At 38.2% G+C, this 26,002-nt stretch overlaps 1 protein-coding gene across 2 annotated transcripts in view; it reads left to right on the top strand.

Moving 5' to 3' along the window:
• Window positions 1–24,895, top strand: part of cdh19 (cadherin 19, type 2) — a 34,879-nt gene extending 9,984 nt beyond the window's left edge. For both annotated transcript variants that reach the window (XM_040044154.1, XM_040044153.1), the window contains 11 exons: window positions 88–466; window positions 610–904; window positions 2,703–2,822; window positions 4,945–5,112; window positions 6,180–6,367; window positions 8,397–8,650; window positions 9,885–10,021; window positions 11,627–11,748; window positions 13,721–13,838; window positions 15,374–15,625; window positions 18,071–24,895. In XM_040044154.1, coding sequence (XP_039900088.1) covers window positions 239–466; window positions 610–904; window positions 2,703–2,822; window positions 4,945–5,112; window positions 6,180–6,367; window positions 8,397–8,650; window positions 9,885–10,021; window positions 11,627–11,748; window positions 13,721–13,838; window positions 15,374–15,625; window positions 18,071–18,585 — 2,397 coding nt within the window. In that variant the 5' untranslated portion in view covers window positions 88–238 and the 3' untranslated portion in view covers window positions 18,586–24,895. The remainder of the gene's footprint in view (window positions 1–87; window positions 467–609; window positions 905–2,702; window positions 2,823–4,944; window positions 5,113–6,179; window positions 6,368–8,396; window positions 8,651–9,884; window positions 10,022–11,626; window positions 11,749–13,720; window positions 13,839–15,373; window positions 15,626–18,070) is intronic.
• Window positions 24,896–26,002: the final 1,107 nt, after the last annotated feature.

Consider the following 26,002-nt stretch of genomic DNA (forward strand, 5'->3'; position numbering starts at 1 on the left):
TTTTACCACTGACAGTTTTTCAGTCTCTGTGCCCCACTGAGAAGTTCTTAGTTCAGACATTAATTAAATTGTTAACTTTTATTTTAGAGACATGGTCATGCATACAAACCACATCATAACAAGATGGGATGCAGCACTGCCAGGATCATGAATTATGGTGCTGGTGAATGAAGAATTTGTAACATGGACCAGTGAAACTACTATCCTCTGTCCACTATCCACGTGAAGTGCAGAGGAAATGTACGGATGGACTGTAAAAATGAGCATGCCGAGTGTTTTGGCTGTGGCGATGGTGTTTTTTATGATTCCTGGTGGGGTGCTGAGTGATATGAGAGGTACTCAGGGTCTGGAAGCCCAACAATTGGCTCAGGGGTCCACTCATTTGCACCGTCGCCTGAAGAGAGGCTGGATCTGGAAACAGCTGTTTGTCCCCGAGGAAGATCCTACTCCTCGTGTTATTGGCCAGGTACTGCTTCACATTGAATGTCTGCCATGTCCTTGATACGGTACTTCCCTTTGAAAATGCATGCTTTCTAGTTACCTAGAGAAAATATGCAAAATTAAAAAAAAAAAAAAAAACATTAATATAACTTCCTTTTCTTTTTGTAGCTCAAATCTGATTCTGATCAAGGTGAGTCTTTCATCAAGTACATATTATCAGGAGAAGGTGCTGGAGATGTGTTTGAAATAAACGAGTATACTGGGGAAATCCGGACACTGAAGAAGCTTGACCGTGAGGAAAAGGCGTTCTATGTGCTCCAAGCCCAGGCCATCAATAGATGGTCCAACGAACCAGAGGAGCCCCAGTCAGAGTTCATCATCACAGTGCAGGACATTAATGACAATGTCCCCCAGTTCCAGAATGAGCCATATGTGTCCAGCATTCCTGAGATGTGTCCAATTGGTATGTGTGAAAAAAAGTGAAAATGAAATGAAAAATGAATGAAATGTTGAAAACACAGACACTAACTACATTTTAAAAGGTCATTTCTAACAGCCTTGGTTATGCTTTGTTAATGGTGTGCTTGTTAGAACACTTTTCACATTCTGATCTAGTGTTAGCAAGCTAATCTTGTGGCATTAGCATGCTCGTACTGGCATGTTGGCATTACAATTTAAACACGTCTTTGTCCAAGTCTAGCCTTTTTTTAAATTCAATAGTTTAGGACCAAAATTACCATCAGCTGTAGAGAGTCTCTAAATCTAAATCTCAGCTTTTACTACTTAATGTGTAAATAAGTATTAGTAATATTAGCGGTAATAGCAATATTCAACATACATGTACTTTTTATTGACTCTTATAAGAGAATTTCTAAGCTTCCACTTTGCTAGATGGCACTTCCTAGAAACAGTCAAGAATGAATGGGCTGTAGTTCAAAACCTTTCTGTAAGTATTAAGGACTCTTAATACTTACAGAGCCACGTTATTGCAATCGCTGCCTGTTGAACTTAGGAGAGAAATACTTAGTTCTGTCACAATGAGTTGTAAATCTTTAACCCACTAATCAGCCTTCCTGTTAAGAATATCAACAAGAGCAAGAAGTCATTAGCATTTTTCACTTGAGTTTAGATTAATAATCAGTATTATAGTAGAAATTTTCTAAATTTCTTTCTTAAAATGGGGAAATAATTATTTCATACTTATACTATACAGGTCTTGCTCTTACTGACAGCTCAAAGCATTTTTACCTTTTATGTCAATCACTCTTCTTCACTGCTCCCTCCAAATTATTTTGTACAATTTCTGGTATTAATAGGACATGATGCCTAGATCTGTCAGGATCCGTCTTTTGTATTTAAAATATAATTCACAAAAAAGGAGTAATTTATTTGCAAATAAACTTTTTCTGTCGTATTGATAAAAACTGACAGGCTACTGAAATAAATTTTCTTAAATGAAATATTGACTGAAGACAATGAACAAAAGGTTATATGAATGTCTGTCATCTGTCCCTATTCAGGAAGTTAAAAATATTGGATTCTGTATGATAGCTCCAATGCCTTTATGGATAAATTTCTTAAATAATGTTATTATAACCACTGCCCTTTCATACCACAGACATTACCATTTCAATTTATATGTAATCTGCTTTAGCAGCATAATATCTAGCTCGTAATAAATCATAATGCATTTGACTCAGAAAGAGAAAGTGAGAGGGGAAGGTTGGAGTGAGGGCATTGTAAAATAAGAAATGCTGCGGTAAATCCCTGACTGTGTGAAAGACAGAGTGCTCTGTGGGAAGAAAGAACTAGATAGGGAAGAGGGCTGAGGGAGCAAAATATACTGTAAAAAGCAAAGCAAGGACAAGGATATGGTCAGTGGAGAAAATGCGAGTAAGTGTGAAAGATGGACAGATAAAGGTGAATGAGAACGAAGAAGAGAAAACAAGCGGCACGTGGAGAGTGAGATGTCACAATAGGGCTGGAGAGGCTGTCACGCACACCTGCACCGCCTTACCGAGTGGTGAAAGGCCAAGGCTGCTTTGCCGCCCCCACTTTATCAACCCTTTTGCCTTAGTCAACATCCCTCCTCTAACCCTACCTCAACTATCCACCCTCTTCCATTTCCACTACTCCCCCCTGGAGCCAGTCAGACAGACCCTGCGGGACTAAACTATAATCACTTTATTTCCCCATCGACTGGAACTGCTGCCTGAGCTAACTCTGACTGTGTGATCTGCTCCCCCCCCCCCCCCCCACAGGGACCACAGTGGCACAGGTGACAGCCACAGATGCTGATGATCCCATGTTTGGAAACAACGCCAAGCTCATCTACTCCATCCTGCAGGGGGAACCTTACTTCTCTGTGGAGCCAAAGACCGGTACATGATGCTGACAGATATGAAGTGTTTTAGTTTAAACTAGCCATTGTGTTTAATCAGGAAAATGTCCGATCTTCACTTTTGGCAAGTTTAACATTTCTTTTTAATTATAAGATTACATAAACTTACTTGGTAAATGTATCTCTAAGGCTTCAGTCACAGTCGAGTAAAATTGGACAGCAAACTGTGCAACCAGGAAACTGATGATTGGCAGTAATTGTGCTGCATTTGTTTTGCCGTCTGGGACCAATTGCTAGTAGTTGCAGTAACCACTTTCGTTCACAAGGCAATGGTTGCAACAGGCGCCTGGTGGGAGGCGAGCTCTCTTAGTCCAACTCAGATCAAGAACAACTCGAAATACTCTCAAATAGATTTTCGATGGTTTGCAATAAATCACCATCCAATTTATAAACACTGATAGACTGCCAGCAGGTTGCAATCAGTCTCCCCCGATGAGCAGAACTCCATCAAATACTCTGCTCCATCAAATAATAAAACACACAAGCGTGAGTTACTTTAGTTTGTAGTAACTCAAACTGTAGTAAATAGGCTGTAAATAGTTTACAGCCTATTTACTGTAAACTAAGCTAAATTTAACTCTGACAAGCGTGTTTTATATATGTGATAGTTGTCAAAATAGTTATTGGACTCAGCGACTAATTAGCAAGGAGAGATGGGTCAAAGTGGTCCTCTTGCTTTTTACTTAGTTCTTTGTCTTAGAAAAAGCAGCTATTACCTTCTCCCTTAGCTTTGAACCACAAATTTGCGCTGTTCTTGGGAGAATGTGGGTAATTATTAAAATCAACTAGCTGCCTCCATTTGTTTAGAAATGTATAAATTAAAAATCTGACCCTTTTAGATCTGAGAGAATGTGCCTGATGTGTAGATGTGTGGATTCTATGCAGTCTCCTTGTGGCACGTCCTCCCCTGACTTTGGTACAGCACTTCCCGTCTGATATAGATAGCAACAGATTTGAGATTTATCACAGTTAATCGGGGTATTGTCGCAAACAGACTGCATGTAAGTGCCAACTTGATGCAATTCAGTCAAAAACTGATAGCAGACGGATTCTGTCTCAGTGCCATTTCGGCATGTTTTATCACCATCTTGACTTGCTAACACCAGTTTGAAGATGGCAGCTAACTCTAAGTGGTCTTAGAGCTGGTCTCTGTCTTCGAAGCAACCATTTAAAAGGCAAGAAGATCATACGTCGCATTCACAGTCGCACTAATTTTCATCATATGCAACCACTTTTTCCCTAGGATGACTGGAGCCTAAAAGAGCTATTGACAGATTTAGCTACTTTTGAGGCCAGCTAGACAAGTTCATCCTGTGACAGACAATGGATTTTACTAATGCCCACATGCATCCTCGCTATTTTCTTGTGTAAATCCGAGGTCAGTTACAGCACTTCCCACACATGTTATTGACCTTAACTGTAATAAGTTGGGGGAGGACATCACCGGCATGGAATAAAATATTTTAATGCAAAATATTACTGCACTATCCAAAAGTCCAAATATGACTTTTTAGAAAGCAAATTGTTAGTTTCAATTGAATATATATATATTTTTATTTATTTATTTATTTTTTTTAACTCCATCCAACTTCAGGGTCACTGAGGCACTGGAGACCACCCCAGCCACCACAGAGCATGTTTGATCTTTTCATAGTAAAAATGGAGAATATGAAAATGTTTACGTCATTTCAACACAAGATTCAGTGAACATGATATTGAGATAAATTCAAATCCACAAATGGCCTATAAATTTGTCGGGTCAATCTAATTTGTTTGATTTAAATTGTTTACTGTTTACTGTTGCCCTCATCTTCCAGTTTGCCCAGACAGAGGAAGCATTAAGTCATCTGAAAGCCCTCTTAATATTCCTTTTTGCGCTGATTAAATTTGAAGACTGGACATTTATTGTGATGCAGTTTTACTGCACATTTTGCACAGCGCGCTCAAGTGCAACTTCAGGCAAAGTTTGTTTACTTACAGTTGATTGGAAAAAAACAAAAAAAAAGCAAAAAATCACCCACAGATATATTTAATGCTGTCTTAATGAACCAATGACTCCTCTTGGCCCCCTCCTCCTCTCTCCCTGTCTTATCTACCTGCAGGGATTATTGTAACATCTTGGCAAAATATGGACCGTGAAGCCAGAGAGCAGTACCAGGTGGTGGTGCAGGTGAAGGATATGCTGGGTCTCAGCGGCGGTTATTCCTCTTCCACTACGGTTACGGTCAGCTTGACTGATGTCAATGACAATGGACCCACATTCCAGCAGCGTGAGTCACAGATATGACTCACAGTGATGCAAACATTGGGCCATACACAGTGAGGGAATCAATGAAAGAGTACAAAGCACTGCAGTCTGTGAGGACATGTTTAATATTATACCTATGAGCTATTTATTTGATCACACTTCTCCGGCTCGGGTGGGTGGTTTGTGCTGCATTCAGCTGTCTGTTATTCAGCCAGCAGCCAAAATTAAAAGATGGCAGGCTTGAGAGACGAATGAGAGAGAGTGAAGGAGACAGCAAAGGCGATTGGGATGTTTTGCTCATTTTGCGCTTGTGTACATGTTCCATACACTGGATGAATTTAATCATTCACACACGAGAGGACATTTGTCATGACCTTTGGAAGCAAACCTAGCCTTCCCAGTGATAAACCCCACTAAATGAATGCCGTGGGAAGAAATCAATTCTGTAGGACTGAGACAGCAAGAATGATACCTTTAACTATTAATGTCACATTCACATTCATTAAATGTGTCCCATGGATTTTATGTTCAGTCAAAAGGCCTTTTAAATATTGTATGGCCACACTTTGCTTTGAACCACGTCCTATGTTTTGTCACATAATTGCAAATTATTATCGGCACAGTTTTTTTTTTCTTCACAAGCAGCTGGTTTCCTGTCGAGTGTCGAGTTCCACCCAGTTGTGGCAGCCATCCAAATAGAGTTGCTCAAAGACACAATCACATTTTCTCATCTTCTTATTACAGTTAGGCTGGGATTATGTGTTGCCACAACTTATCTTTGACTCACACAAATTGACCCTCCACCACAATGTTCTTCCTTCTTATCACTTTATAGACAAGCAGCCTCTCTTGACTAGCTATTAACAAGTTACTGTCAAGTTCTGTATACTGTGTTCGGGTGGAGAAACTTTTTCATTTGTTGTTTTTTGCTCCAAATTTAGCAACTTTTCAAAGTGTCATTGCAGACAGCACAAGTACCAGTTTGGTATCAACTAAATTTTGTATTCCTTTTAATATCCTGTTCCAAGGTTCATCTTCTGAGCCCAATGGCATCAAAATGATTCATAGAGAATATTCTTGTTTCTTCAGACCTTTACACCTTTGCTGTCCCCGAAAACGCAGCCATCGGCACCACAGTAGGCAGAATCATGGCAGAGGATGGAGACACTGGCATCAATGCCAAAATGACCTACAGTCTGGAGGGTGAACTGGAAGAAAGCACTTTTATCATTAAAACAGACCCAGTAACACAAGAGGGAGTGATTCTACTGGCCAAGGTGAATCCCTTTACAATATCTACCTCGAATATTTAGATTCTCTGTGAATATCTGTGCGTGTGTGTGTGTGTGTGCATTCTATAAATCTATAGCTGCGTATGAAAATGTAAAATCGGTAGAGCAGGTTGGTACTTGAAACATTCTGGTTTCTGTTTGAAGTCTGCAAATAATCTAAATTTACCAGTCACTTTTAAGCAAGCTTTGGTTACATACAGTTAAACAGTTCAAGTGGAGAGTAAAGGGTAGATTGCATTTGTTGAACAACAATCTCAAAACTACCAGCTATACTCAATGATCTTTGCATGGCACAGGAAACCTTGAGTTTCTATTCAGATATGCTTTCTACAAAAAAAGAAGAAATGTCTGTTGTTTTGGAGAGGCTAAACCAAACAACTAACCCAAGATTTGTGTGTGTGTCTGTGTGTTTGTCTAGCCACAAGTCCTTCTCTGGGTTGGGCATTTGGGTACAGCAGTACTTGAAAGTACTTTGTGTCAAAACACAATAACATAAAACATTGAAATATTGAGAATAAAGTTTTAAATTTAAGCTAATGGCACTAATGTCATTAGTGTACAGCTGCCGGACCTTCTACAAAAGGCCTTGTGTAGATGACTTAGTAGATGAGTAAACAAGCCTGGAAGACTTGGCTTCATTTGTGCAATGTGAAATAGGTAAAAATGGAGAGATGCAAGGATTTTGATGGTTACACCTTTGTGCAGTACAGAAGGGATGATGCTGTATCAGACAATCGGGCTGCAGCTGATGACATTTCTCAAGTCCAGAAGAACCCAAGTACACACAAGAATGCATATTGAGATGGATGAAGGGAGTTGACCTTATTCTCGACATTTCCGCTTTATTCTCAAAAGAGTGTTTCAACTTTATCCTCAAAATTTCAACTTCATTCTCAATATGAATAATAAAAAACGTCTTTTGACTATTTTTGTTTCTTAAGGTGGCTCTAATAACAATCAAAATTGATTGGTGTTACATATTAATATTAAGAACCAGAAATTGCATTAAAGTATTCATATCTCACGAAAACAAAAAGGATCACTATAGTCAGTTGCAGGAAAATGTGAAGGGACAGCAAACAACACACACGTACATATATATGAATGGCATGTGTCAGTATAACCAAGCATTTGCACTAAACATACACGAGCCTAACTTTTCTTATAATCTGTTTTCAGTCAGTGCTCATAGTTAAGCTAAATGTCATGTTTCACTCCTTTGCAAACTGTCAGACCCCATGTGTCTATTGACAGACTGTGATTGACAGCCAAAGCATGCTGTGCAAATGATCAGCAACTGCTTCAACAGAACCAAGCCAAAGGGTGGTCCAAACCTGTGTGATATTGTCTGTGTGTGTGTTTATTTATTTATTTATTTTTCAGTGAAATAATCACATCTTTTTGCAAAACCACAACCACAAGGCCAATTAATCTATTGGTTAATTCAGAGAACATTGAAAAGTTATTGACCGAATTAGTTCAAATTAATAACAAAAATCAGTTCCTGAATACCGTTACTACACTTATATAGAATGAAGACTGCTGTCTGGGTGTTGGTGAACTTATGATTTCATCTTATTCACTTTACTTTTTCACACTTATATGCAATACCTCTCTCAATTATAGAACAGGAGATTTCAATTTAGATGCCGTGATCATGAAATAAAATAACAAACAATATTGACTCTGTTTCTGAATCATTCTGGGAATGTGGTAATGGTTTGCATGCTGTTTTCTTATTACTAGCAGCATGTTAATCAAAACTGCAGCATTATTTAAGTGCATACTCACAGCTGGTAGCATATTGACACTAACTAAACAAGTTCAACATCCAGTCGCAGTCATGTCCTGCTCTCCTCAGAAAAAATTATCTGTTTTACATACAACTTTCTTTGTTTTTCAAAAGTTGTATCTGTTTGATTTAATTGTGATAAATTATGTTTTTTTATTCTTCTTGTAACAACCTCTGTTCTAATACAAGCTATAAAAAGTTGAGTATTTCTTTCCTTCGCAGCCTTTGGACTTTGAAGTTAAGAGACGTTTTGACATGACCGCTGAGGCGGTCAATGACCACGTGGACACTCGTTTTCTGAGTTTGGACGACTTCACTGATAGGACGACAGTGAAAGTCATTGTGAAAGATGAGGATGAGCCACCTGTTTTCCTCTCGCCAGTCTACGAGTGGAAACTTCCTGAAAATGCAGCTGTGGGAACTGTGGTTGGCAGCGTTAGTGCTAGAGACACTGACACTGTCAACAATCCCATCAGGTAATGTGAACTGTCTAAACCAGGAAGAATGGCATATGCCATCTGACTACCAGTACGATAATGATAAGGTAGATACCCAAGCTGGCATGGGCTGAACATCTTTAGACAGCTTCCTCCACAGGGTGAAAAATCATTTCATTTCAAATAGTGTTACCGGTTCGGTGCATCCATTTTTACCCTTGATCTCTGGATACCCTGTACATGGTCATATTTATCTCATATTACTTTAGTAGGAAATGAGCCCTGCTGAATAAATCATGACAGTTTTTTTTTTAACCTCACAGGCTTTTCTATCTATTGCCGTGGTATTATCACAAAGCAACGTTGCTAGGACGTGGGAATGTAATAAAGCACCATACGAGGTGGCATATGGAATTGAGATTTGCAGTCATTTGCAAGTGGGGCACGTTGCAGAGGAGACAGCCGCACTACTGGTGCCTGTAGTCCATCTCAGCAGAGCTTAAGAATGGCAGGTGCTGCATATCATCTTCAGCCTAGCGTCTATTACTGTCCCTTTGGTGACAGTGTCTCATTGATTAATAAATTCAGGCTGACATTTTAGTGGTTTCCGCAGTTCTAGTAAATATGATTAAAGTTGCTGTGGTCAAATTTCCCATGCTGTTATCAGCAAAGTAGCTCACAGAAAGATTGCATTACTCTGATATCCTAATTTACCAGGTTGTTCTAATCACTTTTTATTAAGAGTCCAATGATGATGAGAAAGTGGTATACAATAAAAATGGCCTGGTTTGCTTGTGATAGTTACATCCATTATGCCTGACGATTATTTTGACAAAAAATTGTAGACCCACTTGTCACCCATTACCAGCAAACATGCCACAAAACATAATATCATGCAAGGCAGCTATTATTTAATTGCCATAAAAGCTTGTCTCTTTTTCCATGGTTACAAATTTCCATGTCTACCTGCTTTTACCTTCTATTTATACACTTATGTCAAAACAGAAAATGTCTTTGGTCAGATTAAAAATAATATTCATTTTAAATAACTGTGAAAATACAATGCCATCTGCATGAGGTGCTTTGTTTTCACAGTGTTGTTGTCGCTGTGTCAGACTAGCTCGTGTGTGTACTTGCTTTGTTGGATATCTGTCAACAGATTAAAAAATTGAGCAGTTTGCCTAATTAATCTCCCTGTGGTATCACAATGTTTTGTTTGCCCAGAAAACAACCTTTCCTTCTAAATGGTATGTCTCCATGATTTTTCTTCCAGATACTCTGTTGACAAAAGGAGCGATACCACAAAAGCTTTTAAAATAGACCCAAACAATGGAACGATAACTGTCGCTAAGTCTTTGGACCGAGAGACTGCAGCCTGGCACAATGTGACAGTTGAAGCTAAGGAAACAAGTAAGGAGAGTTTCATGTTTTTTATAAGAGCGTATGGTAATGTTAATGGTTGACTTATGGCACAATTATTCCCAAACGTGTGCAAAATATGTTCCAGCAATTTGCTGATGAGAAATCTACTATAGCAGAGATTCACAAACAGGGTTTTCAAGCACTGGACAGTGGGTTGTTGTTTAAAATATGGAATTAAAAGCAACAAATAAATAGCTTGACTTTTAATTCCATTGACTTTAAAAATGTGTCCTTATTCATTTACTCAGTCATTCATTTTCTGCTACCATGTACTAATCGCCAGCAGGTCATGTGATGGACAGAGGTTTCTTGTTAAATCACAACCCAACAGTATCTTAGTTTCTCCTTCACCCACTCACTCATCGACTCTCCGTCACTCCTTAGACACCAGAGTGTCAGGACTGAGAGATATATTCATGGAGTGTGTTATTCCACTTCTTCATGGAGTGTGTCATTTAGCCTCAGTCACACAGGCCTAGAGACTGTCATCTGGCAGCAAACCAGTTGGATAAGAACAAATGTGTATTCCCTGACCAGTTGTGAGTGGTTGCTGGAGGTCGCTGTAAAATCATTTGGTAAAGTCCTATTCATACAGGCCTAGAGACGAGTCCGTCACCATCTGCTGACCACTACTGCCTGAAGAAAAGTATGTATTCTGCAACTGGTTGACAACAGGTTGCTGTCATGAAACTGGTCGCAAAGAGGTATACAGTGATGTACTGAAAACCTCCTTTTGAGGGCTTTGGTAGATAGCGGATTGCCACGGTGACCTGTAGTTAAACTACTCACCAAGTGGTCGTGAAACCAAGAAATGAGTGATGCAAATTGGAAGTGAAGACTGTTAGCCTGAAAAAGTACATTTTGAAATGTGTTGATTGCAGTGGTGATGCCACAACATTAACTTTAAAAGTAAATGTTCTGCATTTTCATTTTGCTCCACACTTTTTCAAGCTTCACTACAGCAAAGTAAATTACATGCAAATTATGCACAACAACGGCAATATGCTAGCAACCAAAGCAATCAAAATTATTTTTAGGCGCCGCAACCTGTTTGTAACTGATTTTATCCAGCTGGTCTTGTGTTAAAATTCTATCTTCATGCTGTCTTTGTGGTAAAAGATAATGTCATATTTTTGTCATTCTTTTGCAGAAAAGAAAAAAAGAAAGAAAAACAATTACATCTCCACTCTCAAAAGTCTACAACTTTTGAAGAGTAGAGATATTATAAGTTGTAAGAAAAAAAAAAGCTTGCAGGAAAAAGTCAAATTTGATATATTTTCGTTTCTACCTACTAGTCATTCAGTTTCCATCTCACAGACCAGTGGGTGCACCTCAGAAAAAAATGTTGGGAACAGCTAGTGTAGACTGAAGCCTTAAATTTCCATAATAGGTATAACTGTTTACTGTTGAATCGTTTATTTTGTTTTGGTGAAAGCAGTGTGATGCTGGTGCCCGTTTTTTCCCCCGCATTCCTAAAGCTAGAAGACAGAAACATTTCTCAGTCTTAAGTGTTATTTTGACAGAGCTTTTACAAAGCATTTATGATACATGGACCCAGTGGACTCCAGCAAATGTCTATCTTCACTACTGCAGCGCAGAACCATTTATCCTCCTCTGTGGTGGTGTTCATCAAAGTACTGGACATAAACGACAATGTGCCAAGGCTTGCAAGAGATTACCAGCCATATATCTGTGAGGGGACGCAGGCAGGAGAAGTATGTATATTATGATGCACTGATGTTCACGATTTACTACACTGCAGAGTGGAAAGCTGAATATACATGAATGTGAACTGTAAAAGTTGTCATATTGTGTCCTATAGTATTTCTATCTATCTATTGATCTTCTTTACATTTTGGTTCCAAAGAGCCAGACTTGAAAATGGGAAATAGCTGTATTGACACAACACAGACTGAACTTTCTGAGGCAAGCTTTCTTGTTATTTTTTTTTAAGTAGTATTGGGAAAGGTTTTCTGTAGATAGTTTTTCTTGACTTGCCACTTTTATGCCCTCTGATTATCCAGATAACTCAACATTTTTGGTGCAAAACATACTATGTATGTCAACCTGTGTTATCTTTGGCATTTTTCCTAGATTCATTAAAGAAATGAGAGCTACATTGGTTCATCCCTTCAATATTGTGGTTTTTTGATGTTTGAATGATTCATAGGTAAATGTTAAGACTGTTAAAACTGGATTGAAATTAGGGTCTACCTTAAAATATAAAGCACCTTGATGCAACTGTTGTTGTGATTTGGCGCTGTATAAATTAAAATTGAATTGTAAATGAGTGAAAAAGCAGCCAGTGTCCAAAGACAATTACTGAAAGAAGGCCTTGTGAACTATTGCTAAAGCCAACTTCCATAATTGACAAATAAGTCTGGCTCCTTGGAAGCAAAATACAAAGAACAGAACTGTGATTCTCAACTTTTGCATAATACTGTGATATATATATATGTGTGTGTGTGTGTGTGTGTGTGTGCTCAACAAATTTATTAGGTCACCACACCATGTAAGTTGAGAACTAGAATTAATTCAACTTGGGTAAAGAATTGTTATACTAATTGCATTCCTTATACATCTTTTTCCTATAATGCTGTAATGTAGTTCTGAAGCTATACATTCCAAATCAGAATAAAGATACGGTGGCCCTCAGAGGCCAAATAGACTGCAACTTAAGAAAACACCAGTTTTATCATGATTCATATAATACTGATGATGGATTTTTAGGCTAATAGTTAGGCTAACACACTTACCTCTCATCTTTTCTTTCCTCACAAAACCGATAGATCCTCCACTTCTTTTAAGTGTCTCCCAGCGCAATTCTTAGCATATTTTGGTTCCTGCAACTGGTCCGTCGGGTTATTGTCTCCCCAGAAACACTTGCCTTGTGCTTTTGGAAATCTATTTTTTCCTATTTCTGTTGTCGTGTTTCCTAATTCTGTTGTGTTTTGTGTGCTTTTGCAGCGTTTTTCTTATTGCTGGTGTTTTCTTAAGTTGCAGTCCGTTTGGCCTCTCAGGGCCACTGTATAAAGAGGATGTTTTCATTCAGCAACAATAAAACAGGCTTTCCTAAAATGGCACGATGATACAGATTATCTAATGAGGTTCATTTATGCCACAGCTGCCGAAAATTACCAGGACTGGCAATTACCAAAAATATATTTTTTTTGTTTCCACCAGTACGGGCAAGCTCTTTAATCAAATTGATAATTTTAATGCTAATTATTTAATAAATATTTAAAAATTCATTATTTTTGTTATGCACGTATTTTCACATTTACTGTTTTCCAAAATAAAGCAGATAAAAATAGCAAACCACAATATTTTTGATAAAGTTGCCAAATTACAGTTATTTAATTGCATTCCTGAGCAGAAAATTGTTGCAATGGTTGAATGTTATGCTTCATTAATTTCAGTGCAGTAGCTCAAGTTTGGGTATAAATATATGAAGTCAGGTTTTTTTTGGTAACTTTTTTTTTCACGTATTAATAACAATGACATTTTTTTGACAGATTTATAAAATGCCCATGTTTTTTTTTTTTCCATGACAGGTGGTCTGATAAATTTGTTAAGCACTCTACATCTGTATGTTTATATGAACAGATGGATACAATTCCTTCTTACTTACTTTCATCACTTCTTGCAGCTTTGTTTTTTCTGTATTTTCTGTTTTTTTTCTCTCAGCTCATTCAGCTGCTCAGCGCTGTTGATCCAGACGACCCTGTCGAAGGACATCATTTCTACTTTTCTATGGTCCCCGAGAAGCGCATTAATCCAAACTTCACAATCAGAGATAATCAAGGTTATAGTCAAATCAATAATATACAAATACATACAAATGTGTCTGCTTTAGAATTACTAGATACCATGCTCATTCAGTAACTATTGAGTTACATCAAACAGGCTCTTAGAGTAGCATAACGACTCACAACAAGGGAATCATTTAGAGCGTCTGTGTTGTTTCATACTCACAAAGTTGGCCAGTTAGCTTCTAAAGCGCAGTTATTACTCTGTATTATTGAATTCATTCAATCCATGCCAGAATGTTACTATGAGGTAATGCCATTATTCATTTTGGAAAGACACGACGACTAATTGTGAGTTTTAGAAGCTTGAGAAAGAATCAGAGTCACTGCTGCACCTGTTTCTCACATTTTGCTAAGCTTCACTAACCTGTGGAGGCTAAAGCTTTATATTTTCTGTATAGACATATATGTGAGTGAGAGTGTTGCTTATAGTCCCACTTAGCTCTTTTTCAGAAAACAGGCATATTTTCCCCAAATTCACCCCAAAACATGTGCAGTGAATGATTAAAATAAAGTCTAGAAACTAGAAAAATAATAATACAGAGATTAATGTAATTTCAGTCTAACAATGTAATCGGTCACAGTGTGACTTGTTTTCCCTCCAAGTGCAACGAACCAGCTGCTGACTGACTCAGGGCTATTGCAGTGAGACCCTCAGCATAAACTAAATCTGTATAATTATACTTCTTGCTCCAAAAAATGTCATCCTGCAAATCACTGACATTTTCCATCAGATGCTTTAGGCTGTGGAGCAAAAATGAACTCGAAACCAGAAGAAGCCACGGTATCCCATATGGTTCCTGCCAGAAAAGCAATGAACAACAGCTAAGTCATAACCTGCAATGATTTTAGGCTAAGGACAAAATAACAGCGATATTTTTTTGATTAAAGAAAAAATAAATAAATGCATCCTGGAATATTCTGGGAGGAAAATCCTTCTGTAGGTTCTACTTTTTGTGTGGCTGACTGCCTTTTGAGTGAGCAAATTGAGGTGTTTGGCTTAGAGTGCACTCAACCCTTTTTTAGGGTTTATAATGAAAATGGGCAGCAAATTGAAGAGACATCATTGTTAAAGTACAGAGCATGTTTGAATGTGTTGAGTAAGTTAGAATGAAATATATGCAGGTGCAGCGTATGGGTGGTTAGCCACTCAAGCACAGCAGTCCAGTCAGCAACCAGGAAATGAATAATGAATCAAGAAACAAGTTTAATAAAACACATTTCCATATGCCACAAGGCTTATTTGACTCCAAAGAAGTTTTTTGTTCAGTGCCTTCATGAAGTCTTACAGGCACACTCAGAAATTAAATTCATTTTCCAAATTTACTTTTATACATTGACCAGAAATTGATTTGACAAGGCGCAGGGCTTTTTAGAGAGCCTGGTTTTTATTTTAAATTGCATTAAGTTTGTCACTTCACAGGTTTTTCTCCTTGTATTGTCTAGACACATCAGCATTCACATTGGGATTGCTCATGTTTTTTTAAAGAATGCTGAAAAGGGCATCTCTAACAGTTGGCATACCTTTTAGACAACACAGCTGGAATCGTGGCACGCCGGAGTACTTTCACCCGTAAGGATCGAACCCAGTACCTTTTGCCTGTGGTGGTGGCAGACAGTGGCTCTCCAGCCCTCTCCGGTACTAGCACTCTGACCATTAGTGTGTGCAGCTGTCAGCCTGCAGGTCATTGTCCCACAGGAGGGGTGGAAGCCCTTGCTCTCTCCATGGGGGTGAGCCTACAAACCTTGTTAGGGATTCTGTTCTGCCTGGTCACACTCACAGGTAAGCAAGCATAATGTTGTCACATTGCATATCCTGTTTAAGTTTTGAATAGTGGATGTTTCAAATGCTCAAACAAATTTTTAGTACTAGAAAAAGATAACCCGAGCAAACTCCAAATCCAGTTTTAAAGTGATCATTTAATTTGTTTAGAAAATCCTATCCAAACCTGAAAAAGTAATTGCCTCCTTGTTAAATCATGAAGTAACTAGGATTAACCATATTTTTGGAAAGCAGAGCACAATGTCAGTAGCCGCAACCACAGCTGATTGCTGTCAGATCTGTTGAATCAAGAAATCCCTTAAACAGAACCTGTTGAAAAAGTAAAGTAGCCTAAATGTTGCAAAAAAGCAACACATCATGCCATGATCAAATTAAACCACTGAGAAACAAATTTATTGACATCTATCAGTCTGGAAAGGTTTACAAAGACATTTCAAAGACTATGGAACTCCTAACTATAATGAGAGCCATTATCCAAATAATAGAGAAATCTTGGCACAGCGTTTAACCTTCCCACGAGTGGCTGGCCTACCAAAATTACACCAAGAGTGCATGTACGCCTCATCCAGGAGGTCAGAAAAGAATCCAGAAAAACATCTAAAGAATTGAAGGCCTCACTTGTCTCAGTTAGGTAAGTGTTCATGATTCAACAACAACAAAAAAGCTGAATAATAATGGTATCATGTGAGAGTGCCAAGGTGAAAACTAATGCTGACAAAAAAAACACAGTCTCCTCTTATATTTGCCAAAAAAACCCATCTTGATGATCCCCAAGACTTTTGGAAAAATATTCTGTGGACTGACGAGACAAAAGTTGAAATTTTGGGACAGTTTCCACGACTTGGACAACTTGCTATAATTGGTGGAACAATGAATTCTGCTCTGTACCAGAAAATCTTCCAGGATAATGCCATCAGTTTCTGCCCTGAAGCTCCAGCACCCTCGGGTTATGCAGCAGGACAATGATCCAATACATACCTCCACATCTATCTCTGAGTGGCTTAAAAAAAACAAAAACCCAAAATGAAGGTTTTGGAGTGGTCTAGTTAAAGACCAGAATTAAAACTGATTTGAGATTTTTTTGGCACGGCATTAAACATGGTGTTAATTTCCTAAAATGTACCAATGTGGACCAAAATTCCTCTGCAGCAATGTGAAAGACTCATTCCCAGTTATCACGAATCTTTTTTGACACAGGGTCAAGTAGGTTTGGATACTACTAATAAAAAAAAATGTCTCATGTTCATTAACAATTTTGTATTTATGTGGGTTATTTTTGTCTAATGTTAAAATTTGTTTAATTAATGGAGACATAAGTATTTCAAATATGCAAAAAAAAAAAAGGAAAAAAGTAAGGTACTTTTTACAACACTGTTGCCTAACTGTAGCTCCTTTTTGTCTGGGTTTTGGAGAAAGTGTAGAAGCATTTTAAAGTATTTCCAATTATAATTTCCACTTTTAAGCAAGATGTCAGTTTTGATACGACGTCACTACAAAGTCTGACTGGAATAAAAGATGTCGAATCAAACAAGAATATTCAATTTAAAAAAAACTGCTTTAATAAAAAAATACACTGGAAGAGTTAATTAGTAAAATTTGTAAAGTACATTCAGAGAGGATTTCACTGGTAATTGCTCTTTCGTTCAATATTACTTATGGAAAAGGAAACCAGTAAATCAAACTCCCGAGATGTTGGAGTTTTATAACGTCAGCTTCACTGAAAATGTCGTTAAAACAAGTCACTGTTTTCCAGCAGGTCTGTTGAGCTAAAGCAGTTCCAGCTCACACCACTTTGGCAAGTATGCGAATGTGTTAAATAGCAGGATTTTTCATTAACAAATTTGCACTTTCATTTGAATCTGCCTTTTAAGACTCACCAGCGTGCCTTTAACACACACTTTTAAAATGCTGAAAGCTTGCAGAGCAATGATGTCAGGTAATGTGCGTATTGGTTGCAATACATCAGTAGCAATGCCATCCTGGGACACTGATGGGTTTGCATAGTGAAGAGCTTTATTATGACCTCGGCTGCTTTGTGTCCTCCCTGTGCCCATCACATGAAAGATTAATGACAAAACCTGCTATGCTAACATTCTGTTGGATGAGAACAATAGCTGATGAAAACCCGGCAGAAACAAAATAACAAGAGTTTTAGTATTCTGTGCCACATGGAGCAAATAAAGGAACACTTTCTTTGTATGTGAGCTGAAGTAAAATAAACAACCAAACAAACAAACAAAAACAAACTAAAAAGAATGTATTGCCTAATTTGCCATCATTTCGATTTCTTGCATCCACAAAAACAAATCTGGCAGCTATTACTTTTCGGTGTGCTTGTGCGCAGCATGCATGCTCCATCGGGCACTGTAGATTTTTTTTTTTTCACAACAAAGCTCATGCCCTGGTGTTTAACTGTAATGATCTCCTGCTGTGTTGTGTCTGCAGTGGTGTCAGTCGTAATGGTGATGGTGAGGAGACACAGGAGAAAACAGCAGGAGGGACGTGAGGTGGAGGTGAAGGAGCTGGAGCTGCCTGAGACTGTGTCGCAGAAGGTGTTTTATTATGGAGAATCAGGAGTTGGAGGAGTGGAGCTGGACTTCTGCCAACCTACTGTCCCAATGCGCCCCCACCCCAGGAGAAGGGAGAGGAGGATGCGAAGGGAAGACGTCAGGGCCAGCATACGAATGTCCCTCCGAGAGTCGCACCTCATTGGCCCGGAGGACGAGGTCTTCAGGCAGTTTATTCTGGACAGGCTGGCAGAAGCTGATCAAGATCCTTATGCTCCTCCTTTCGACTACCTTCAAACTTATGCATATGAAGGGTCGGGGTCTCCCACAGGATCTCTGAGCTCACTGGACTCTTCTACTTTGGAGTCCGACCAGTCTGTTTGTAATCCCAGACCATCTTTAGCAAGACTCACACCATGGTACGGTGCAAGAGAGGAAGACACACTCTTTTAATCTGATTTATTAAACAAGCGCTCCTGTTCCTGAGTGGATGTCCAAGAAGCACTCATGAAGAACATGCAGTCCAAATCCATGTTAGATTACTGGTGAGTCTAAATTGGCCTTATGTGTGAATGTGAGAGTGAATGTGATCTGTCTCTCTTCAGCAATAGAACGGCGACCTGTCCAGGGAGTGCCCCACCTCCTGCTCTATGATGGATGTGTTAAGAGTTGACTCGAACAAAAAGTTTGACATTTTGTGAAGGAAATTTTCCGACTGAGAAACTGTATTTATCAAAGTGTCAGTCTCCCGCATTCCTTTATTGATAAGATCAAGCCTTATATAAAAACAGATACTGGCGGTTTGATACATTTTGTTTATTTTGTTTATCACTGCTCAATAACATGAATAACTTAAACTTCATGATATGATATTTTTTCTATTATAATGGAGTTTGAGAGCATAATTAATCACTAGACGTTGGCTATGTTAAATGTGTCAGTGATTTAAATGGCCAGGGCATGAAAGACTGACCTGCCATGTTGCACAATATCATCAATCTTGTTGTCTTATTCAACTGATCAGCGGTCAGGATGCAATGTTGTATGCAGTGACCAAGACTGGAGCTTGCATCTTCTTTCTCCTCAAAGCCAGTGATGAACTATTCTTCTTAAAGCTTACATTTTTGTTTTTATTGGCGATGTGGGGGGAACAGAGCCCGTCATATTTTTGTTTATCCCGTGAAGCTGTTATAGTTATATTTTTTGGAAGCAGTCACCTTCTGATCAGGCAGTATCAGGGCATCCAAGTTGTAGTCAGTCAATATTTACTTATAGGTGTGTTTTGTCCTCCGCCAAGAATGGACAAAAATAATATAACATGGCTCTTTGGCTTCTTAACTTGGTGACTGTGTTCAGCTGTGAGCTGTTTATCTGTTGCTGCATTAAGTAGGGAGTGCTCAGTGGCTTTATTAGCTTTTTTTGCTGGAAACTGCTCTCTGTTGCAGCAGGAAAATAGGCTGTTTATAACAGTGTTCGTACGCTTATTTAAAACCAAAATAATGAGTTTAAATAGGCTAAAGTGCTCTTTAAGCTGAAGAAAATGCTATGTGACTTACATGGCATAGATTCATTCCTATAAGCAGTCCTGTGACATGTGCACACTCACTATTCATTAAACAAACAAACAAAAAAAAGGTAACTAAGACGGTTTTGTTGGTTGGGCTGAATATTACAAAATCATCTTATTTGTGAAAAAATTATATGCTTGTTATGCAGGGCCATGTTACCTGAAGTATTTTTTAATATTGAATGTTATTTAATTTATTCTGTTGTTATCAAGTTTTTCTTTTATGGTTTATTTCTATTCAGAATTTAATTCAACAAAGCAAACTTTCATGCATTTTATATTCATTACATATGAAGTGAAATATTACAATTTTTTTTTGCTTGTTTGAACTTTCATGATTATGGCTCATAGCTCATGAGAAATGCAATATCACAAATTACTAGAAATTCCATTTCAGTAAATTACTATTCAAACATGGGAGAGACTCCAGACTTGACAGCTGTCCAGGAGACGATCGTGGACACCTTCAACGAGGAGGGTATCTGCAGAACGTCTCTGCTGAAAAAGCTGTCTGTCGAAAAGAAATATGATGGAAAGTTTACTAGAAAGAAAAAGTGTGGCAGGAAATGGTGCACAAGCAAAAGAGAAAGACCACAGCCAGTGTTGGGAAGGTTACTTTTAAAACGTATTCCACTACATATTACAGAATACATGCCCCAAAATGTTGTTTCTAACGTCTTCCGTTAAGTTACTCAGTGTGATCTGAATACTTTGGATTACTTAATATATTGTAAAGCTTTTTAAAACTACATGAATGCAGCAATCACATCCTGTAAATTCTTGCTTGCTTTTCTCTACCAACTGGATGTTTGTGACAAAGTGGATGAGCAGTTGTAATGCTCCTCCCAGATGTGTTGGCCCTTTTTTTTTTTGCACATCATGCACATTATTCTGTCTCTGCATTTCTTTGCTATGATTTGCTATTTTTCAAAGTAACATTGCTACAATAACTATCCCGGGTTTGTTTGTGTAAGCATTCTGTTTCCGGCAAATTAAGGCAAATACTCATTTACATGTTTCTTTATATTTTATTATGTTACAGATTAAGTAATTTGCTCATACTTTGTTCTTTCTTTTCAGTCTTCATGTAGGTCAGGTGTGGGGAAAGGCCCGCCTAGCATTTCCTCATTTTAAAGTGCAACCTGCTGATGTCACACTGATGTCACATCAGCAGGTTGAACCGAGAGGAGGGATTTCTTTAACAATAGAAATGCTCCCTTTTGTTTGTTTTTTTCGTAAATAGAGCCGTTTAGTTGTGTAAATGTGCTAATCAGAAGTGAGAGGATATTTTTAGTCAACTATGTAGAGTTTTAGATCACTCAGCTCAAGTGAGTGGTACTGGCTGGACTAATTGAAGGAAACTGATGGCCCTATATATAGTGAGTCTCTGCCACACTCAGATGAGAAAGGAGAGGTGAGCTGTGTTATCAAATCTATGTACTTTTGAGTTTTTTTTTATTTAAGTTACTTTGGCGGAAGTTTTGTTAAGTTTCACGTATAGAGTCCACTGTACATAAATTGCTCACCTCTGGAATCCCAAAATGTCTGCTGAGTCTGCTTCCCTACCACCTTCTTGCCCAAATCTCTCTGAATGGGCAATATATTTATTGTAGAGGAGCAAAGACTTATGTTAACATCAGATGTTAACAAAAGATAAGATGTTAGCTTGGTGGCGAGTAGCCTTCAGCAATAGTAATAAAGCACACAGCAATAGTACATCGAAGATACTGAAGTGACAGGTAGCTACCACAACAACTCATATTTTGCATTTTAAATGCGTAATGCCGGTAAATATATTCCATTACTCACCAGCACTGTCCACAGCCTTAAGAGAATTTGTTGATTCAAGAGCTTAGGAAGATTTCACAAGGGGTGGACTGGAGCTGATGTCAATGTATCGAGAGTCGTCTTCAAGAATGGGGCATTGCATTAATAGGTGTAATAGATGTTGCATTAGTAATATAAAGTCATTCCTGACCAAAGAGAACGTCAGAAGCAGCTTATCTAACATGTAAGCAAATGTGTAATTCATATAGATGTATGTATGCCAGCATATTTTTCTGTTTCCTTTTTTTTCTGCCCCTCATTCTCACATAAATTATAGTTCACAGTATGCTAAGAGTATCCAATAAATATCAGGTGTTTAACATGTGTTCAAGTGTTTAACATCCGTGTTCAGCCAATCAGCATATGGGTGACTGGCAGTCAGATGTCTAGCAAAGTTTGTACAATATAAACATAGTGAAAGTTTGAAGACACACAACAGCTTGGGCAACGTGGAAAAAATGCATGACATCTACAGTGTCTGGCTCCACTTTTTCCTCTGTAGTCATTTGATAAACAATACACGCTCTTGTTTAGTTGTGTGGGTGGCTGCCGTGGGGTGACTTGAGGTAGTTGTCTAGCAGTCCATCCCAGCCCCCTTTACCTTCTCATCCACTAATTGGGCAGTTTGCTGTCTGCAGTGGACACGTTTTGGGCCAAAGAGAATATAGTTCCAAGTGAAGAAAATTTCACATACAATCCTATTTGGACGGTAGCTGGAAAACTGGAGGTAAGAGACAATAAGAGCGAAACAGCTAATTGCTTGAGTCTATTCAGTGTTTCCTTTCCTGCAGTGGTTACTTGTGTGAGTAGGTGCGGTACTCAGTAGGACAATTTCCAGACATCACTGCAACTCAAAGAGAGCTTCAAATAGCTTCCACTGTTGGAAACAATCTATCCAGCCAATGCTTTTTAGACTAAATCATTATCTCACAATGGCTTCTAAAGACACAGGTGTTCACAAAAAAAAGCCTTTTTAAAGTCTTTTCAAACCAATTGCTACCGTCCAACGTGTAGGGTATTGGATTTGCCCATAAAGGCTCTTTTATAATTTCCTTTTCAATAGTACCTTAATGTCAAAAGTCATTCAGCTCCTGGTGTCATTTAACCTTCTGAATTTCTGCCATTATCCATGGTGAATATCACGGGTAATTTAACCTAACAGCCCTTTTCTTTGTGTAATTATACCCATTACAGCAACGTGAAGGATTTCACTCCGTCAACTGTCTCTGTCCTCTGCTCTCCTGCACAGGTCATAGATTCAGCTCTTCTTTTGAAACCAGTGCCAGGCCCATCATACAATGCCACGATGCCCACTGGTGGGTCTTTGAGGACTCTAAATTGGCAGACAACAAGTTGATTGAAAAGTTATCTGAAAGGATTTTGAGAGACATTAAAACAAAAAAGCATGGCACCTGTATGTCCCAGGTTTTGGCTGAAGAGAGCTCAAATCATTCATGTGTAATTTGGCAATAAGAACATAATTATAAAGTATGAAGCTGAAAATCTAGATGAGATTTTGAGTATCATAATACTATTTTAGTTTGTGTAATATTCAGTGAAGGAAGGCTACTCAAGTCTTAGCTGAACAAACTAACAGACTCATATTGCCACACTGAGAGCAATAGTGCCACCATGGCAAAAATAGCAACAACTTTACTTTGAACTAAAACATTACAGAATTTTAAAAATAATTGTCAAACTTCATAACAAAGATATTCATTCCTGAGCCAAAGGAAACACATAAGGAGTCCAACATATACTGGCATTAAAAGTTTTTTTGGATGCCAGAATTACACTCATTCATTTAGGAGCTTTGGAGTGGATTATCAGTAATATAACACTGTTTTTATTAACACTGGGATGGTGTGTAAAAAAAAAAAAGCCCAACAAATGAACAAAAACTTACAGGAACCACTCTGTACGGTTTAGTTTGACATTGTCTCGCTGAAATAAGCAAAGCCTTCCCTGAGAAACACATTGACTGGATGCCACCATATGTTGCTCCATAACCTGTATATTCCATTTATCATTAATAGGGTCCTTCATAAATGTTACCAATGCCATGTTCACTCTACAAGTCACAGCTGATGACTTTTGAACTGCGTGCTGATAAGCTGGATGATCTCTCCTCTCTGTAGCCTGGACTCTGGGGTTCCTGATTGATCTGACCACAAGATGATTTCCTTTTTCTCTCAAGTGCATCTCAAATCATTTCTGGCCCAGCAGAAGTGACAGTATTTCTGGATCTTGATTATTTACATATATATATTTACACTTACACACGTTTCTCTTTGCCTGGTTTCTACTTGCATGTTTTAGTTGGATTTACAGATTCAGTGACAAATTTTATTTGCCTGCAATTAGATAATGTGCATTTCTGAGGCCATGCAGTGATATTCACTGGAGAATCATGACTGTAAAGTGGAGTCGCCTGAGGGCTGAAAGATCACGGCCCTATTTCGGCCCGATTTCCAGCCTTATCCCTTCCTTACTATGATTTCTCCCATTTACATGAACCATAGATGAAATACTAAATTATTTACACTCTGTTTCCATCTTTTCTGCTAATCTTTGTATTACAAATACAAATTCATCTGTTTCAGACTTTCAGTATTTGGACTATTTTTAGTAGTCTGCTTTTTGTGTGTGTGTCATTTTTTTTTCGCTTTTTTTCCTATTTGTTCTTTTTTTTAATACAATTCCTTTGGAAGCTAAACAGTACTTAAATGTATTGTTTATCTCGTAGCTAATGCTATAAGACGTTTAAAATGTGAAATTAGACTTCAATCTGCATGAAAATGAAAGAATTCATGAATATATAATTCCACATTTATTTCAGTGATAAACCACTGAAAGCAACCGAGTAGGAACAGGACACCATAAAACTACTGTAAAGGATGTATACAGTATGAATGAACACGGCCATAATCAATATCAAATCACACTCAAAACAGTAAGGAGAGTGACACAGGCTGAAATAACTTCCAACTCTTACATGGAGCCAAGCTATTAACACCCCAGCATGTATGCTGAAATCAAATCTGACAGTAAATGTGTTAAAAGATTATGCAAACTTTAATATATTAGGATTTACAGACTATGTTTCTGGCAAGTATGTTCATATGAGACTTTTCTATTCCAGTCCATTAATGAGCTTCCACACTCATTGTGATGAGTCTTGGGAATTGTCCTTTGAAAGTAAAATTAATAAGTAATGCCATGCAAAACTTTGGAAACTTGTTTTGTTGCTCATCAGAGACTAATTGGTGGAGGATTTGTGGTGTAATATTTGCACCCTTTACAAGACATTTGACAGTCTGATATCACACCGTGAGGGATCTGGACTATATTAAAGCTGTTTAAACTTAATTGTATTTTTCATTGACTCTACCGGACAAAACCTACATATGTTGATTATTATTGACCTCTTCTCACAACAGCAAGCGTTTAGTTGTACAAAAGAAGGTAAGATGATGTACAATACTGTGCAAAAGTCTTGAACCACACTTCATTTCTTAATATTTGAACTTGCTTGTAATTTTGAACTTGCGTAATAGTTTTCCAGGTGTTCTGAAGCTGTTTCCCAGTTTTTCTTTGGAAGTCTCCTGTTTTTTTTAAGTCATTTTCAGTCCAGTCCCATCTGCAAAAAGTTATTTTTCAGCATGGCTTTTTTCCACTGTTCCATTTTTTGCAAACAGTTGTCACATTGGATCAGTCCACATGATCCCAAAAACAGAAGCATACCTGGATAGAAAGCACACAATGGAACACTATCCTTGGCCGGTCTCCCTAGAGCCTGGACCTCAACATCATCTTGACAGAAAGCAGAACAAAAGGCAGCCAACCATTCAAAGCAGTGCTTTGGATTTCCCTTCAAGAGATGCACCTGGCTCATCAGTTGATCCAGTTACTGTTTCCTGGAGCCTCACCAGAAATCATCTCAGTGTATGGGTGGATGTCAAGAAGGTATTTTTAAGGAAGGGAACCAGTGCAAACAGGCTGGGGTTTGCCAAACAAGAACTGGACAGAAAATCATGCAAAACCATCTGGAAAGCATCTGATTGGCAACGGCTTTGATGTTTCAGCATTACAATGACACCAAACACATAGCATACCTGGTTGGAAAAACACACAGTGGAACCCTATCAGTCATGGATTGGCCTCCCTATAGCCTGGACCTCATCATTATTGAAACAGTGTGGGATCATCTTGGCGAATAAAGGCAGCCAAGATCCAGAGAAAAGCTATAAATATCCTTCAAGGAGAACTATTCCTGAAGACTCCTTATAGAAATGGCAAGAAATCATGCCTAAAAGAGTTCTGGCTGTGTTGAAGAATAAAGGTGGTCTTTCTGGTCTTTCTAAACACTGACTTTTTATACAAGCTCTGTTTTGGTCAAGCCTTTTATTACAGCTCTGCTTTTTTATATATATATATATTAATACGTTTTAACAGAGATGCAAGCTTTTTTTCTGA

The sequence above is a fragment of the Simochromis diagramma genome, unplaced genomic scaffold (genome assembly GCF_900408965.1).
Source record: "Simochromis diagramma unplaced genomic scaffold, fSimDia1.1 OVJJ01000602.1, whole genome shotgun sequence".
NCBI classification, from domain to species: Eukaryota; Metazoa; Chordata; class Actinopteri; order Cichliformes; family Cichlidae; genus Simochromis; species Simochromis diagramma.